Source organism: Pleurodeles waltl, chromosome 9, assembly GCF_031143425.1.
Source record: "Pleurodeles waltl isolate 20211129_DDA chromosome 9, aPleWal1.hap1.20221129, whole genome shotgun sequence".
Taxonomy (NCBI): domain Eukaryota; kingdom Metazoa; phylum Chordata; class Amphibia; order Caudata; family Salamandridae; genus Pleurodeles; species Pleurodeles waltl.
In genome coordinates this window covers 1091946470-1091966072 of record NC_090448.1, presented here as the reverse complement: position 1 = coordinate 1091966072, position 19603 = coordinate 1091946470, and the positions used below count along the sequence as shown (strand labels likewise).

Below are 19603 nucleotides of genomic sequence, written 5' to 3'. Positions count from 1 at the left end.
AGTGCCCTGTGCGCCCCTTCCATAACAAAAAATGCCAGCAGTCTATTGGGATTCAGATTGTCCTTGATCCAACACTTCAGGGATTGCTCCAAACTGTCTCCTTCAGTCTGCTCGGGAAATTCCACAATGTGGTGAGTAATCCAGTGAGATTTGCCTTCTGCATCTTCAAGCCTGCTGCCTGGGAGACAGGCTAATTCAGAAAGTGAATAGACTGCAGGGTTGAGGTCAGCTAGCTCTGTCTTCAACTCTTCCGCTGATTTTTCAGTCTCTAGTGATCTTTCATTAACATTACGACTGTCCACCCAGAGGAGGTTCACCTCCAAGAACACTGTGTTGATCTTAATCTCCAATTTTTGTCTAGACCTATTTATTAATGCCAAGATCTGGGCCCTGGGAGAATCACATGCATTGCTGAGCCTGTGTCTTGTCTTGTGTTCTTTTTCCCCTTGTCCACCCAGCATATTGTCAATTCTAGTTTGCTGAAACATCCTTGGGACTTTGATATTCCCCATTGCTAACATCTATGTTGTGTGTTCGAATTATGTTTAAAAAAGTGTTCTCCTCTGGTCTTTCAAACTAGCTCCCCCTCCAGGTTGTCCTCAAGGGTTCTGGTTCTAGTTCAGGTGGGGCCAGCTATGAACATCTGCCATAAAAGCACCCAACACCCACTTACTAATTCAACTCGGGTGTGGTCAACTCTCTGCTGCATGTATTAGACCTTCTAATCCCTGTGTTCTTACACTACTGACATGGCATGACCATCACTGTATCTGTTTGGTGTGTGGCCTGATGGTCCCCAGGCTAAAGCCACAGTTCATAAGCATAAGTGTTGTATTTAATGGACTGGTATAACATGCTTCAAGTGATCTCTTAGGTCCAGAACTCTGTTTCACCTGCAAAGTCCTTTGTGGTTATGAGGCTCTCCGTCAACGCACTAGCCTCAAGACCTCTTTTTCTTTTTTTTCATTTATCCTCAGCCTGCCCTATATCTGTTAGAAATGGGGACTTTGGTTGGCAGTCAGGTTACCCCCTGTCCAAGCAAGGACCCTCACTCTAGCCAGGGTAAAGGAGAATCACCCTCAGCTAACCCCTGCTCAACCCCATGGTAGCTTGGCACGAGCAGGCAGGCTTAGCTTCAGAGCGTAGGTGTAAAGTATTTATACCAACACACACACTAACTCATTAAAAAACACCCCAGAATGACACAACACTAGTTTAGAAAAATAGAAAATATTTATCTAAACAAAACAAGACCAAAACAACAAAATTCCAATATACACAAGTCAAGTTATTAATTTTAAAAGCAAAAGAGTCTTAAATCCTTTAGTAACCAGAAAAAACACTGTTAGCGTTGAAACGTACCTGGATAGCGTCAAAATAAGACGCATGGGTGAGTGTGCGTCGAAAAAGGTTAGCGATCCGTCAATTTCTCACCCGCAAGCGAGACCATGCGTCGTTTCTCCTTCTCCGGTCGGGTTGGCGTGCGTTGTTTTTCCTCTCCAAAGGAGAGTGATGTTGCGATCCGGGCAGCACTCGGGTCCGGGCAGGTGTTGTGTCGTTTTTCCGCGCCCAGCAAGGTTTGCGTCGAAAATACTGCTGCACGGTATCAGCAAAAATGCGCAATGTGGGTTGCAATGTTATCAGCCTCTGTCAGCGGGTGTTGCGTGACATTTCTCCAGCTGCGTGCGTCGATCTTCCAGCCGCAGTGCCGGTGCAGAGTCAATTTCTGCTGCGAAGACGGCAGTGCGTCGTTTTTCAGCTGCGTCTCGGAAGGTGCATCGATATTTTCCCTGCACGACGGTCTGTGCGTGGATTTTCAGTCTTGGTCTGCTAGCTTCATCTTCCAAGGCTCCAGGAACTGGAAGTCTTTGATGGCCCTAAGACTTCAACAACAGGAGGCAAGCTCAGGAAAAGCCCTTGGAGATTTCTTCACAAGCAGGATTGCACAACAATGTCCAGTCTTTGTCCTCTTGCACAGGCAGAAGCAGCAACTGCAGGATAGCTCCACAAAGCACAGTCACAGGTAGGGCAGCACTTCTCAGCTCTTCAGCTCATCTACAGGCAGAGGTTCCTCTTGATGTCCAGAAGTGATCTGAAGTCCGTGGTTTTGGGTGCCCTTCTTATACCCATTTTGGCCTTTGAAGTAGGCTTACTTCAAAGGAAAGTCTCCAGACACACACCAGGGGGTTGGAGACTGCACTGTGTGAGGGCAGACACAGCCCTTTCAGGTTTAAGTGACCACTTCTCCCCTCCCTCCTAGCACAGATGGCTCATCAGGACATGCAGGCTACATCCCAGCTCCCTTTGTGTCACTGTCTAGAGAGAGGTGCATACAGCCCAACTGTCAAACTAACCCAGACAGAGAATCCACAAACAGGCAGAGTCACAGAATGGTTTAAGCAAGAAAATGCCCACTTTCTAAAAGTGGCATTTTCAAACACACAATCTCAAAACCAACTTTACTAAAAGATGTATTTTTAAATTGTGAGCTCAGAGACCCCTCTCACTTCATTTGTGGGGATAAGCTGGGGTATTTTCTGCCCCTGTGAATACAGGATTCTTTTGGATTACTACGGGAACTCTTGAAGCACCAGCTGAAAGTGTTCCCTTGAACATCTTGCTAGGCCATTCCCCCACTTAGAAAAGAATTAAAGTATCAAAGGCAAGTCAGATGTTCAACATCATTACGAAGAAATGTGTTTCCTTTTATTTTCCATCCATCTCTCTGTGTGTGCAGTGGCAAGGAGTTGGCCAGGTCATTATGACGCACTTAACCCACTCTTGTTTTTTTTGCCACAGAATGTTGCATTCTCGCACTTGATGCTTTGCTTTTACCATTATGAGTATAAACTTGAAAATCACAGCATGCAAAATGCCACTGGCCGTATGCACAGGACTGGGTGAAGGCATTACACCCGGAGCTTCCTGCATATATGTAGGTATGTTTGTGAGTTGTGCATCTCAGTATAAGTGGTCTTGTGTGTTAACTATGCACATTGGTGGCTCAAAAACTAAGCATTTTTTAAATATAGCATCAACCCACAAGTAACTTCATTCCCCGCTAAACAAATTCCTCAAATGCATTAGAAACAAGCATTTGCAATGCAATCGGTCTCCCATTTGCTAGAGTTAGAGCTACTGGCGTTGTAAATGACAATGTTTTTTACCCATGTGTTTTGGTTTGTAATGGAGTGGATGTATGTAGTGTGGCATTGAATTATGCTATGTTATGTTGTGTTATGTTATGACATGCTATGTTGTGTTATGCTATGCTATGTTAAGCTATTGTATGTTGTATGTTATGTTATGCTATGTTGTCTTATGTTGTGTTATGCTATGATAGGCTATGCTGTGTTGTTGTGTTGTGTTATGTTTCTGTGTGGAGCAGGGATCAAGCACTAATTGATGCAACTTAATTAGCGCCCGTGTGCTGCTCCCGACGTGAGTGAGGTACTAGTTGTTGTTTTTAACTTCGAGTGCCCCGCAAACAGAAGGCTTGTGACTGGCAAAAACGTGCCCAGCAGGTTCAAAATTGCTAAGTTTTAATTTTTTTAAAGCTAACTTTCTGTAATTTTGCAAAGTCGTCTTTTCTCAGCTTCTTCTCATGATTTCTTTTGTTTTTGCTCGTGGCCGTTGGTGTCAAAAGTTGACAATTAACTTGTTTGAAATATGTGAGAGCTATTGCATTGCAAATGCTTGTTTCCTAGTGCGCTTTATACAAGTCCCTCTTGTGATTTATTTATTAGAGAATGATGCGAAACCCCAAACAAGTAGAGCATGCATCAGGCAGGATATATACATAATCAGTGCAAGCCTCCCTCCCCACTAACACAACAGGTACACTATGTGCATCAGGAGTGCAATATCCACTCACACAAAGAACAGGTTCCACGTGGGCATCAGCAGTGCAAGGTTAAGTCCAACACACATCTGGTACTATGTGGGCTTCGCCAGTGCAAACTAATCATGGCAGCAGTGCAAATGCCCATTCTCAAAGAACATGCGTAGCATGGACATCGGCAGTGCAAGATTCCCCACACACATAGACAGGCCATCAGCTGTGCAAGCTCCGCCCTCTGAGAGAACAAGTATCATATGCATCAACAGAACAGTAAGCATGTGTGCAGCACCGGCTCCGGTTGCTCTCCTTCAGATAACAGGTACAATATAGCACTGGCAGACTAGTGTAGCCACTTGGGCGTGGGCCCTACTGCAAGGAAGGAAATAGGCCACCTCGCTGCTGTGAGAATTATAAAATGTAGTCATAATCAGAGTTCAGTGGCCCGTCAGTCGTCTTGGCCCGGGTGCCACTGCACCTACTGCACCAGTGGAAGCCACGCCTCTGCAGTGGACGCGTCAATGGCACATTCATAACAGGTTACACATCAGCAACGGCGCAAGTTGCTGTACCTCAAAGATCAAGTATGACATAGCCATTGGTGTGAAAACTCCCCTTACTAACAGAGAGTGACAGTGCGGGTATCAACAGTTTTGTACACTCGCACACCAGGTGCATCACAGGAAGCCACTGTCCGTCCACCCTTCCTCACCAACACACCCCTCTGGGTAATGGATGAGGCCAGCTGCAGCCTCTCTTCCTATTCGCCGCTGTAGAGGTCTTGTGCGGTGGCCGCGGGCTGTGGGGAGCACGGAGACGGAGCCAGGGTGCAGGACGATGCGCCAATTGTCCTATTAATCTTCTCAGGGTGGCAAGAGTTCAGCTGAAGAGGGACGGAGAGAGGATGGGGTTGAAGGAAATAAGCTTGGCTATTGACTGGTAAGCTTGGAAAGCGGGGTGTACTTATGCTGTTCACATATGAAGGAGAAAATGGTTTCCATTTGACTAGTCCACTAGGAATTGTTGCCTCTCGAGAACGAAGCGCCACGGTTTTCTGACAGTAATTCACTGCGCTAAAGCAAAGTCCGCCCCTGAAAGGGGCATAACGGGCCAGCGCCATAACGGCTGCTTTAGACCTGTAAGGGACCGGTCAAACCGTTTTTTTGAGGAAATGTCGCGCCCACGCAAAGAGGACGCTCCCCCTCCACCCCACACAATAAAACACAGATTGGGAGAGAAGGTGCGAAATGGAAGGAAGACCAATGGGGCGGGGGTTTGAATCATTCAAACCCCCATATGGGGAAACAGGTATTCACCTTCCATGGGTCTGGGGGGACATTTAAGGGAGCGTGCCTGTCCCATCACTAACAAACGGACCGACGACGACCCGGGACAGCGCGCCAACCAGAGGAGTGAAAAAAGAGTGAAATTGATTGTTCTTGATTTATGAAACAGGCAAATAAGTTTGATTATTGTATCAATGTAAATGTGATTTAATTAGCAGTGAAACTAAGGCCTTGCCACAGTAACTGAATGTTAATATTAATAGGCAATTACACATGTGTCTATAGCAAAGCGGCCAAGATATATCCACGACTAAGTGTGGACAGACTTGTTTGTTGAATTTATAAATAACTGGCGTGAGACAAATGCGGAAGTTAGGAGCGCACCCCCGGCAGTGGAGAGCCTCTGTATTCCTGAAATGGCTGCGCGTCACAGAAACTGATGCCACAGCTCTCAGCCGGGGGGCTAGTGACGCTCCAGGCGCTTCTCTGCAGCAGACATGGTGTGAACAGGCTGAGTGTCAGAAGCTGCGCTGCAAGCGAGAGGAGTGAAACTAGTTTAGTCACACCACCCAACGCGAGAGGAGATACCTTCGAAAGGTTAATGTGTGTGTTTTAGGAGCACCTAAACCTTAAAGCATCTAGTGGAATTAATGCCGCCGCAGGCACCATGGAGGTCAATTCACCAAATTGCCATTGTTAGCGGAATTGACCTCATATGTCATTTCACCCCCGAATCACATCACAGGAAGTGGCATCACACGACCATTCACCCTATTATGTCTTTAGAGGTGACCTCAGTGTGTTATTTTATCAAGGTGGAATCAAAGCAAAAGACACCGTGGAGACAGATCAAACACTACTAATGAAACAGCTTATTGTAGCAGGGATAAATTAAAAACCCAAAGCACAAACACCTAACCACATCCTAGAACAAGCAACAAACAGGGAAGGAGAATACAGGGAGGAGTTAGGTGGTGGGAGTGACGGCCAAGCCAGGAAGTGGGATGCGACGCAGGAACAAAACAAGTTTCCAGTGTATTCAACTTCAAAGTGCGGAGAGACAAAATAAACCATTCACTGCCAGGTCATCATGCAAAGTGCTCTGCTCGACTGTTCAAGTTCGCGCTGCATTAAACTTGTAAGCGCCATGTCCGCTATGAGCACGAAGGAGAGAGGCATATCGGCAATCATGTAACTATCCATGTAACAGGGTCGGTCCCAAGGGCGGTAACAAAACCTCCCCAAGGCGGGACAAACGCAAAGCATTTACCAACAACATACAGAGATTTGTAAAAGGCAAGCCCACAAACAAATCAAAGTGATGAGCGTGAGGAGGGTGTGGTTAAACCCCACAGATAGATTACAACACCTCAGAAAGCAGCACTTGCGCGCTGGTACGCTCAACCTAAAAAGATTGATGAACATGCTCATCTTTGTTGCCCAAAATGTGAGGATTTAGTAGAATACCTTGTCCTGATATGTTTTTATTTACATGCTGGTATCTGAAGTTCTTCACCTGTAATGGGAAAAATACTACAAGTTAAAAAATACTAAGAAAAAAAAACCGGGCTCAATGAGTGCTTGCACCTGGGATAGGACAATATGTGGCCTCTGTCACCTCATCTTCTTCCCAGGCACTGAGAACAATGTATGACCTCTACTGTGTACGAATATGTGCCCCCACTGTACACCACTCTGTGGTCCCTGCTACATATCAATGTGTAGTCCCATAATGCACACTGCCCTATATCCTTGTCTGTGTATTGCCCGAATGCGTTCCATGAGCACTTCGCACCACTACTCCCTAAGGTGCATTGCCATTGCTTCCGTGATGATCATCACCCTGTGCCCCGTGTTGTACATAATCGTCCGCTTCCTGATGTTCATCTGCTGCACATAAACTTGTGCCTTCTGCTGCAGAGTATTAATCTGTGTGCACTGATGCTTGTAAATTAGTGTGAATGGATGTTTGTATGTCAGGTGGACTTTTTGAAAATGGGACTAAGTAGGTGTGATGGCCTGTGTGCAAGCTATGTATGTGCATATGAACCCCTATGTTGTTTACCCATGTGAATGTGCACAATATAAATGCTTGCAGGGTGAGTAAACGTGCTGTGTTTCACAGGCTTTTAATTCATGGATGTTTTTAATATACCATTCTTGTTTAAGTCTTGTTCAATTTCGACTGCCAGGCAAAGAGTTCCCATAGCCTATGCGTCTATGAGTGAGAAGCCCATGTTATTATGAAGGCTAAATAAGTTAGGCTTCCTTCAAAACTGATTCACAAAAATGGCGTAAGAGTGACTTACTTGTCACTCGAGTGACTTAGGCCCTCATTACGAGTCTGGCGGTCTTGAGACCGCCAGACTCACCATGGCAGTCTCACCGCCGTGGAGCTAGCGGTGAAGACCGCCGTATTATGAGTTGTGGAGGTTCGGCTGAAGCCAAACCTCCACAACTCCGCCTGGCCCGCCGGTTCGGTTGCACCGCCACGGCCAGCGGTGACCTCCTCCAATCGGCGGCAGGCTGCAGGCCGCCATCTGGATTACAAGGTTGCACACCGCCAGGTTTTCCGTGGCGGTCACCCTGCCACGAAAAGCCTGGGGGTCATGCACCCCGCAACAGGAATCTTCATTCCTGTCGCTGGCACACAAACACACGTCACCACAAATGTACACATCCCCCCACCCGTCCATACACTCACAGGCACCCCCACCCCTCACGCACGCATGTATTCACATACACACCCATTCAGCATACCCATACATGCACTCAGACACACCCACTCACTTGCATTCATCCACACAGACACCCCCATACAAGCGCACATACACGCACACACACATACACTCGCAGACACGCACGCACTCAGCACCCCCTCCGCAAACACACATGCGGACTCCCTCCCCCCTTTTCGGATGCCCACTTACCTCTTCCGTCGAGGAGGATGTCTGGGAGGGGATGGGTCTTGGCGGTCTCCCTCTCCGCCACCACCACGTCAGCAGGACACTTCCGAGCTCTATTACGGCTCGTAATACGGATGGCAAAGTCATGCTGGCGTGGTGGTGCCAGCGAGGGAACAGCCTCTGCACCGCCGACCGCCAAAATGAATGATGGCTGCTCTCCGCCTCAAAAATGGCAGTGAGCAGCCACCACTCATAATATGGCAGTCTGCTGACCACCAGCACTGGCAGTTGAATGGTGGGTTCGGCTTTGGTGGTCAATGGAACTGACCACCAAAGTCGTAATGAGGGCCTTAGTCTTGTAGTACTTTTGTTTTACACCTGCAATTCAAAAGTAACCCAGGAGTACAAGAGTTTGCAGCTCATATTCCTGCACTGAGATTAAAGTACAACCCCGCCCACTCGAACAATCAGATATCAGGCTACTTTTACCCCATCAGCTGGCATGTGCTCATCGTGGTCACAAAAGCCTTGCAAGTTGTGGTTCTGCAGACACAGGAGGTGCGAAGCATTACATTGTCCAGGAGAACAAGGAGGAAGAGCAGTGATACAGAGAGCAGGCTTCTTACCTCCACAGAAGGAGATTCCTGAAATGCTGATTGTGAGCAACATTGGAATAGTGATTTTCAGATAGCCCCACTCTGCGGTGTTGTCTCCAGTCCACACAGCACCTAGAAGCAAGTCAGAGAACCACGTGATAACCATGAATGAGGAGCAGGAATATACAGCCCATATCACAATATACCGCCTTGTTCTAGGTCTTTCATAAGTGATTTACAAAGGTGTTTAGAGTCTCAATTTAGGTTCATAACAGTTTCGCCATTTGGCTCAGCACATCAGGCAACAATTGGATTCATTTTTGCAGATTAATTCAAGGAAACTCTGCTCACACGGATGTTTAATATGACAAAGTGACTAACAAACTCTTGGCAGGATTCAGCCGCCTTGATCTCCTGATTTGAGCATAAGTGCCGCTCAAACACTGCTCTGATCTGATTATAAACACAACAGCCTTTACTCTGGGTTTTCATAGGAAGTGAGTTTGCTTCAAGAAAGGGGAACTGTCGGTATTGAGTCGAACGACATCCATCTGGAGTTCCAACCAGACACTACATAGAAATTAAATATAATGCAGGATATAAATTCGTTAACACGTCATAACCATTAGAAGGGAATGAGGGAACTCACATCAATGTGCCTGTGAATTAGGAGAAGTCTAACAGTAACTTTCATGTGGCCTGGAGCTTCTTATTTTCAGCCTGGAAGGTCCTCTTTCCTACTCAGCTTTTTAAGAGTCGAGTAAAGGGTGGAAGTGCCACGTACACATTTTACCAGTAGGAGGCGTTTGCCTCTGGGTCTCGGGAATGAAACATTGATTCTCTCTGGTCTTTATTTTCGACCAACAGGAGCTCGCCCTACAGAGGCCTCCCAGGAAGGTCACATACATAGGCAAGCACACACACATACATAGGCAGGCCAACACAGGTCACCTCACAGGCAGGACACATACATAGGCAAGCAGACATACATAGGCAGGCCAGCACAGGTCACCTAACAGTCAGGTCACATGCATGGGCAGGCCAGCACAGGTCACCTCCCAGGCAGGTCACATGCATAGGCAAGCACACATACATACATAAGCAGGTCAGCACAGGTCACCTCACAGGCAGGTCACATACATAGAAATTTGCTCCCCAGGGTCGTCACACTGGAGGTAGCCAGGATTCTTTACTCTCGGCCCGCGCTTTTTGGGGCTCTGCTCTCCTGTTATAAAGTTCCCTTCATGATACAGCTAATGCATGCTGCAAGTACACGCATAGTGTATTTTTCTCTTTCCTCTGGGAATATGTTTAAGTTGGATGGTGTTCCTTAGGTTACAAACCGGAAAGAAGACCAGCAAAGCTTTTGGCCCCGGGACAGGCCTGTCTCCACTACAGGAATAAACCAAGGTTGTGGTGATGTGATAAAGGCGCTACGAACAGCAGCCATTTTAGCCCTGCTTCTCAGTTAGGACTGCTATTTTGCCCGTTCTAGAAAAAAGGAACAACATGCACACCACATATACAGATGGGAAGTGCCATCCCCCAGCCTCTAGCTCACAGTGAAGCTTTAAGTGGCTAAACCGCAGACAGTGGCAAAACAAGTGCCAACAAATGGGGCAGCAAGTGTGGGAAGCCTCGTGGTGCTTTCATTTACATATATGACCGTCTTAGAATCTGTGTGTGCCTGTGGCATTTCTTCACGGGTGAAAGGGATACTAGCTATCCTGTGCAGGAGGAACTTGTAACACCTACGACTCACCATCACCCCTCCTCGAGCTTAAAAAACGCGGAGGTGTCTAGAAGGATTTTCAAAAACATCTACATTACATGTTTTGCAATAAACATACATACTTGAGGCTTGGGGCCTGCAACACACACCTATTCCCAGCCACAGGCGTACAGGGATTTACTGCTCTGTTTCATCCAGAGGCAGGTTGGGAATCCTGTCAACATGGAACATGTGCTCAGTCTTTCAGGAGCTGAGTTGCCCTCACGTGCATTCGAAACTGAATTGCAATTACGTTTTCTATAGAATACTTTTCAGGCCATTATTGTATAAGGAAACTCTTGTCTACTAAGCAATTCGATGCAAAGGTCTATACAAATCACACTGCAGCAATTGTGTGCACAAAAGGTCTCTCTTTTTTCCCAAACCATCATGCTTTGCCCTCATTTTGGTGGACTGAGACTTATTTTCATCAGCATGCTTTGACTCAAAGCAAAGAGAGAAAGGCAGAACAAGGATAACGGAGGACAAAGAGAAAAATAGGAAATCAGTTCAAAAGGATGAAAGGGGGGATGATAAAGTATACACTAGAGTGAGCTAAAGAGACATGATGGGTTTGGTACTGTAAGAAGGAGGCTTGTGGCGGAAACAAGACTAGACAGCCTTGGGATTCTACAAGGATGTCAATCATCTGTGAAGGTGGCCGGATCCTAAGTCAAATTTTGGGCTTCTGCAGTTATTTTTTCCGAAATTACGCTCTATTAATAATACTTACCATAGCGCTGAGAACCAGCAAAGAAAGATCGCGTCAGGACAAAGGGTCTTTCCTTTCCTCCAGAGCGTTGGATCAGCCCTTCTGCACTCGCCATTTGCTAAGAGATACATAAAATAATATGGTTAGCATAAGCATTCTATTCAGGCTTCACACCCTCCCTTCCCAGGGCTTTGCAGACAGAAAACAGATATCGTTCGTAGGAAGACAAGAGAAGACACCAAACTACATAATCTACAGTGCATAGAACTCAGTCACACTCGTCACAAAAATGGATGTAATCCTGGGTGTAATGGGTGTAATTATCAAACTTGCATCAAAGAAACGTCAGGGAAGAGAATGGCTCTTATAGATGTCCAAGATGTCCAGAGGTCATCTGGTTTGCTGGCCGGTTGTATCACACTATATCAAGGGCAACAATATCGACCAACAAAAATGTTGCATCCATTACGCTGCCGACTACTATTGTGCCAAGGTAAGTATCATAATTCACTATGGTGAACTATTTTGTATAGTACATATCCACTATTGTAAGTCACACAGCTGCACACTACCAAAGGGCTGCATCTTCATTGTCTCCTATCTCGTTAATCTCTACCCACTAGATTCATAATTAGATCAGTATCAGCCCATGTTTAACACCTATACGTTCTTCCCCTTACAGCTGCCTTTGAAGATTATAAAGGTGTAATAAAGAACTAGGATCCATGGTGATGGAGAATACAGCTTTAGAATCAGTCACTTCGCTGGGCAGATGGATGAATACGTAAATGGAAATGTGCCTTGTCTCCCTGCTAAAATTTCCTGAAAAAAACGAGTCCATCAAACAATACCCTTTCCATTTGTGTAGTCCATGATGGTATTTTATTCTAAAAAGAAGCCTCATTGTCCTGTTACAATATAGCCTTAGAGCCCGCTCTCGCGGGCTATAGCGGCCATTAAAGCCCCGCTCCAGCGTTAAAGGCCCAAGCCGAAGGCGAGGGCCTTCAACAACATTCCAACAACAACATTCCAATGTTATAATGTTAATTATTTTAAAACATGTTATAATTAGCTAACCTTGAAAAAAGTCATTTATAAAGTCTAATTTGTATAGTCAATAAATATATATTTATAAATATGATAACCGTTTGCTCGTATATAACTCATAATAAACATTATTTTGAAAACAGTGCACTTTCATTCATGCAGGGAGGTGCAAGTACTGTAAGAGGAAGTGGGAAAAAGAAAATAAATAAATGTCCGAACAGTAACTCATTTGGATGTTCTCACTTCCAATTGGAGCACAACTCTAGTTGCATGAAATATAAGCTCTACATGTAAATAGCATCTTGTGTGGGATTAACTGTCAAACCTAAAACAGACAGGTCACCACGGTGGAGAAAGATGCAGCAACACTGATGTTTTCTTTATGGTGAGTTCATTTCTCAGTGCATATGAAGTAAGCAAACTGCCTGTGGCACACAGTGACAGCAACTGACTCAGTCTACTTGAATTCAGAATTCTACAGAAGAATGTGGATTGTAACACATGTGCCAGCTCCCCATAATTCTACTCCTCAGTTCTACATGCAACCACTACAAGGGTTTTCCCTTTACAAAAGAAACAAATATATCTATAGATTAAATACATAACACATGCCTAAGATCATGAATTGTAAAAAACATATGAAATAATATAATCAATCACTTTAAAAAGAAACAATATCTTAAGTAACCTAACATAAAACCATTCACTATAAACATAGTAAATAATATATATCTATAAATATGCGAATGATACCTAAATAATGAGAAATGATAATTTACCTCCAACAATCACATTCTAAAATGCCAAGGTACTGCCCTCATTCTGCTGCTACACACGCATCATTACTCTCCTTCTCTTTGATTCATCAACGGCCACTTCACACTCTCTATTTACAGTCTCTTTTTCATCAGCCTTCATCACCATGATCACACAGACTAAAATTCCACCACTGACCATGCTCAACTTGCACGATGTTCCCTTTCACCTCTGAAAACCTTAGTGGGTGGGCCAACCTTAAACTCTACTTTCTTCACATGTATAGGTTTCTTCACACGCACAATATCGCCAGCTTCAAATTTGACAACTCTGACTTTGTTTCTCTCATCAAAGTATTTTTTCTGTTTCTTTTATACTAACTCAACTCTAGCTCTTACATTTTCATCAGTCCATTTATACTTCTTAATCCATTTGCTCATCCATGCTGGACATTAACATGTGGTAGCTCTGCATCAACGCAATAATTCAAATGGTGAAAAACCAATAGACGCATGTGGAGTCGTACGATAAACCATAACATAGTTTTAAATGCATTCCCTACCACACACTTGTTGGCAACAGCCCATTGGAAGTACTTTCCCAATACTGTATTCATCCTCTCAACCACACCATTGGACTGAGGGTGATACAGTGAGCTTTTAAGATGTTTTACTCCACTAGTCATCAAGAAAAATTACACCTAACTAGACACAAATTGAACACCATTGTCTGACATTAAAGCGGCAAGGAAACCTTCCTTCAAAAATATATCTTTTAAAAACCCAACAACCACTTTTAACATAACTTCACTCACAAATTTGACTTCTGACCACTTACTATAATAATCCATCATGACTAAAGCAAATCTAGATGTATTAGCCAGCAAACTGAATGCCCCCACAATATGAATTCCTATTTTTTCCCATGGAGCATAAGGCAGTTTTCTAGGACACAATGGAGAAGTCCTTAATTTATTTGTTTTGTCGCAACTTGAGCATATGACACACTCTTGTACTATTTGATCTCTCTTTCTGTCCATGGAAGGCCACCAGGAAGACAACTACCTGCTGGTTGTCTTTAAAACGTCTATTTGTACTTATCTTAATAACAGCAACTGATTCAGGACTCTTACTTTCCAGCTCTTTAGCTTATAACTATGATGTTTCGATACTTTTGTCTGTTTTACTTGTGTCTTCTAGTGAAGGATTGCCCATAAATAATAATTTTTGTTTTATCGTCTTATCATTTCACTGACATAAATTGGTCTCTTACTAACTGATCTGCAAACGTTTCAAATTGACATTCAGCAACGAGTCTTCTAGACGCCATTATGTACGTATCTACTTCCTCACTTTGACCTTGCACTCTTTTAAAAAATTTAAGACCGGTAACCACTAGACTTGGTTGTACATCGAACCTATCTTGCAATTTGTTTACTCTCTCCTCATATTCATCTTGCCCTTCTCCTTCATCTGTTTTTTTTCAGGTAAAATTTTCAGTACAGCCCAACCTTCAAAATCTATTGAATGAAGAAGAAGATATTTTTGCTCTCTGGGCAGAAACAAAGTGCCCCAATCACTCCTAAATATGCCTCAAAGGCATCAAACGATTGTTTCCATCTTATTAGAGGTTCACCTAGAGTTTCTAAGAAATGTGGAAGCAGATTAACAGCCTGCATTTTGCAGAAAATGTTCTATTACCAACAATCTTTGAATAACAATCAATACTGACACATTATTCAGCTTCACTGTATATGACAACTGAATGTTCATATGCCTGTTTCGAAACAGGCTAACAAATAACAGTTATAACTGTATTATACTTGTTCACAATTGTCTAATACATTTTTGCCAGGATGTGGAACTCTTTAGATCATCCTTTAAATGTAGACTGTTCAATCCACCTACATAAATTGATACGCTACGATGTGAAGATCAGCAAAATCGCAAACTTCTCCATCAGTAACTTATTAATTTGCTGTAACATATGTAGCGTGCTGAGGTAAACCACACACTTAAAGATTGAAGTCAGTCAGATATTTATCTGAGGCAAGCTGTGCAGATAAGCATAACATAGATAATAATAATGATTTTTTTTTGCAAATTGAAGATAAGCGCTGAAGGTACGGAATTTGGAGGTAAGTAATTTTGCAGTAAGCTGTGCAGATCAGCGTTTCACAGATAATATTGCTGATCTGATACACGCTGTGCAAATCAGCGCTAAAGGCAAATGGAGGTAACTAATGACATAGTTTTATCAACCAGAACATTACTCTCGAACTGTGTGGACAAGCGCTGCTAATTGAGGTATAGCACATCACCAACAAACTGTGTGGATCAGCAATGAAAATACCAGTATTAAATACAGCCTGACATGTCATCTGCAAGCTGGTGTGGATCAGCGTTAGAATTCTCTCTAAATATTCCCACCAAAATGGCCGCCGACTTGATATACAACAAATTATGTGTCGTATTCCACTGACAAAGTGATTTCCCACTGGCTTGTTTGGAATGCAATGTACAATATGTTTCAGGCGCTCCGTCAGCAGGCCTGATACAATGTGTTCCACTGACACAGTCAACTCCCTGAGATAGACAATTTTTGGGTGCACAGGGATTACTTGTAAAGGATTAAGAATTTGCCTTCTCTCTGACCATACACACTTCTGCCCCTCTGTTTTACCTTCATTCTTGTAGTCCTGTGTGCCGTTTCCTTTATTAACTTGAAGAGTAAGACAAATTTTTTTTTTTTGTTGTAGACTTCAATTCCTTGATAATATGCATTCAGGTCCGTGTCTGCAACTCACTCCCTCGTCGCCAACCAGGTATGGTTGAGAAAGATGAAGCAACGCCGATGTTTTCTTTATGGTAAGTTTATTTCTCAGTTTATATTAAGTAAGGGAACTGCTGGTGGCACACAGTGACAGCAACTGACTCGGTCTATTTGAACTCAGCTTTCTAAAGAGGATCATGGAATGTAATGCATGCTACAGTTCCCCACAATTCTACACTTCAATTCTACATGCAACCACTACAGCCATGTTGCAAATCTGAGGACCTCGTCTGGTTGCTGGCCAAATTAGCAACAGCACAAAACTGGAAGTTGGGGAATGGTGTGGCCTTCAAGGTTCAGGAAGCGCAGAACTTTATAAATGGGGAGAAGCACAGGAAGCCACAGGAAGACACCTCAGACTCAGAGCTGAAGAAGACAAAAAAGTGGTCAAGTGGAACTCCCTGATTTTGGAAATAGATCCATGTCTGTCGACAAACACACAAACATCGAGGCTTCCTGACTGTGAAAAGACCTAGGGAACGCGGTCTGGAATGAGGAGCTCTATAGTATGTCGAAGCCTGGCCTCCCTCCATGGCGGTTTTTATTTATTTATGTCTGCAACGTTCCATAGTGCTGGCTCTGGAGCGAAAGGCACTAAATAATAGTGGGTACACCCTATGGATTGCCTTTCAATTCATGAAATCATTCTAAAGAATTGAACAAGCAAATGACTGTTGACTACCTAGTTGCCTCTCTTCTCAGAACCAGACGAGTTGTTAAGACAGAGATAATGTTGGGTTTGTTTTTTCTGCAACAAACGGTCATAACTTTTTTGTAATGAGCCACTGTCTTTTGTTTAGCCATGTTAGTAAAAATCTCTAAATACACTTACACCTCAAAGTAGGGAGCACATTACACTGTAGTGACAGGACTGAACTATACGAAGATTAAAGTGATGTACTGTCTCCCCACATTACAACAAACTCCGGATACAAGGCACCCTCTCATTTGCAACGTTGCAGAACACAACCTCAGTAGGTTTATGAGCATGAGTAGTGATTGTTGAGGTTTAATGCTGCCCACAGAGCACTAGAAGGCCAGCCCCATCCCCTACTCATTCTTCTTCATTTGACTCTTCTTAGCTTCCCCTACTGTACGGAGGGAATACACAAGATTTCCCATCAGAGTAGGCTCTTGGAGATTGCACCTCTAGAGATGCACGTAACTGTGAGCCATTAGAAGGTATTACAGAAGGAGCAAAAGGGATGCCTTTGTCAAAACCCCCTCAGCATAACATCAGCAGGGGCACTTTGCACACCTGATTGGCTGGATCCTTTGATATTGCAAAATGTACTGAGTCGAACTGGTATTGGCCCATGACCTAACTGCCTTAACATGGACCTATAAGCTAAAGCCTTCCAACACGTGAAGTTGAGTAATAATGCTTCTTTTCTCCTGCCTAGGAATAACCTTGAAGGCGACACAGAAGCTCTGCTGGCCTGCCCTGCCGATACAGCAGCTAACCTTGCCTGTGTGGACTCCTACAGCTAACCCAAGGAGGCCACAGATACAGGTAGAGCACACTGAAGACCTCTCTACCCCTTATCAGCCAGCAGAGACGTGCTACTACTTACTGCTTATCCAAAAACATGTGAGCTCAATGGTGACAGCCTGACAAGCACACACTCTCCTTCACCACCTTTTTTATGCCGTTCTTCATTGACGGTGCTGCTTTTACAGAGGTTCAACACTCAGGTGGCTCGTGAGCTAGCCCGATCAAGAGAGATCAGGATTGTCTACGGTAAGCCTAGTGTGCCTCTGGGCATGTTTCTTTCGATGTAGATGAGACTGTGGTCTGTAGTTGAGGAATACACCTGATATCAGATTTATCATGGGCAAGGCAGCTAGGGAGCTGGATGCCAACGGGCCCACACTGGGATTACGCCTGCAAGCACCTTGCCATTTGTAATGTTCACAGATAAATGTTCATTTAATGCGCTAGTCGTCACTCTTTAATGTCAGGCAGTTTTCTACTTTGCCCCCACCAGTGTGTTGGGTAACATGGGTCCTGTAAGTTTCCAATATGTGTTGCAACTGAAAAAACAAAAACTTAGGAATTTAAGAAGCTTCAATTTGGCCACGGTCTATCAAGGCAGACTAGGAAAGGTCGTCCTTGTTCTCGGAGAATTCTAATAGAGGTCGATGACATGGTTTTTCTGGCTCTGAGAAGTACTAGTAAGATCTTGTAAAGTGTGACTTTCCTTTCCAGTACTAAGCACCTTGAGCTTGAAATGAGAATTGACACACTGCCCAAGACGGTATAAGCACCATTTCGGGGACTATCTTTCCCCTGAGTTAGGAAAGTGGGCATACCCGAGACCCCAATGAAAACAGAATTTTACAACTACATCAGGGACATAAAGCATCATATGAATTCCACAATATGACACAAATTAAAGAAGGAAACCCCCTTATTAGTTTTAACGTGGACTCTCCCAACCAAATCCTCCTGCCCTCACTTAGAACAAAGATGCTGGGTAAGGGAAAGCAGTGGGGAAGCTTTGTTTTTTTTATTTTATCTATATTTCAGCGTTACTCTTTATTGCAATGTTTTCGATAAAGAAACACAATACATACAAAACAGGGGTGAATCCTTGAAACAATGCACAATCAATCAGACTCACCATTAATATCCCAAAGCAGGACTCATACATTTCTACTGCACATTCCTGTGAGCCCTATTCATATTTTTTGGGGTAATGTAAAGTATAAAACACACCAATTGGATCAGCAGCTCGCTATCCAGTAGTAGTCCTCATGGCCTGTCATACCAAACATACATCTACTAACCACACCTTCGTCCCCTAATATCTTTTTACTTTAACTCACTGTTTGTTTACTTCAACTTAATACAGAATAGAACTTACCCGTGGCTCCAGCTTTCAAGATCCCACAATAAATACCACCCCTTCCCCCAGGTCATGCTCAGGTTCGCTGATGTATATGTGTTTGACAACCTTAGTATGCATTACAGGCCTTATTGAAAGCTAACAGGTTCTGCTTTTTTGCATTGAATAGTATTCTTGGTCTGCCTGGTCACTTAGCAAAGGTGCACTAAACCTGAAACTTTTTGCTTTATTTTATGCAAGCTGATAAAACGTTTTGTGTATGCAAACTTGCTGATCTATGTGGCTACAGTGAAAAGATGGTTTAAATATTGTTAATGTAAAAATGTTGTCACTACGACCTCTGTAGAATAGCTTTTCAACCAGCTTCTGTTTCTGTACTAATGGGACGCACAAATATCAAGAGCTACTATTTCCATGCTTCAAAAATGCTGAAGAAAGCTTTGCTTACAGCTTGGGGCTGCACACACGGGTTTCCAAGTGAGCAGGTTTCCACCTGCCCCACACAGCTACTAGAGGGGAAAGGCCCACACGCTGTTCGTGAATGCGGAGAGCAGGGAGAGTTGCTGGGAGGCAGGCTACCTCCAAGATACTTAGCCCTCTGGTCTGTCGGAACTCGAGGTTTAGTGATACCTCGTCAATAATCTCAGCCATAATAATACTGTAATGCTACAAGGCGAATATGGAGTTTTAGACTAAATAATTAGGGATGTGTGATAATATATGGAATTTATACCTAAATTCGATCTAATAATATTCCATATCGCAGAGATAGTCATTGTTATGATGGTAAATCTTACTCACCTGATTTGCATAAGCTCAGCACCTAATAAATACTAATTATTGCAAAATAATAAAGTTTGTGTGTGTATTGATTCTGGGGTCTCTTGGGGGCATGGGTTTACCTTATTCTCTACCCAGTATGGGATTTATTGACTGGTCTGTTGGATTCTAAACATCCCCTTCACTCCTGTAAGTGCAGCTCAGAGAAGTGGTGGGAAATTCCACCTGTT

General features: G+C 43.9%; 1 protein-coding gene and 1 long non-coding RNA gene across 3 annotated transcripts in view; one reads left to right on the top strand and one right to left on the bottom strand.

Moving 5' to 3' along the window:
* Window positions 1-19603, bottom strand: part of GANC (glucosidase alpha, neutral C) — a 388017-nt gene that overhangs the window by 212142 nt on the left and 156272 nt on the right. For both annotated transcript variants that reach the window (XM_069208780.1, XM_069208781.1), the window contains 2 exons: window positions 11131-11227; window positions 8657-8758 (listed from right to left, as the gene is read on the bottom strand). In XM_069208780.1, coding sequence (XP_069064881.1) covers window positions 8657-8758; window positions 11131-11227 — 199 coding nt within the window. The remainder of the gene's footprint in view (window positions 1-8656; window positions 8759-11130; window positions 11228-19603) is intronic.
* LOC138260362 (uncharacterized) lies at window positions 4601-19437 on the top strand. Its single transcript, XR_011198843.1, has 3 exons — window positions 4601-4777; window positions 15671-15779; window positions 17148-19437. It is a non-coding gene; the product is annotated as an uncharacterized lncRNA (long non-coding RNA).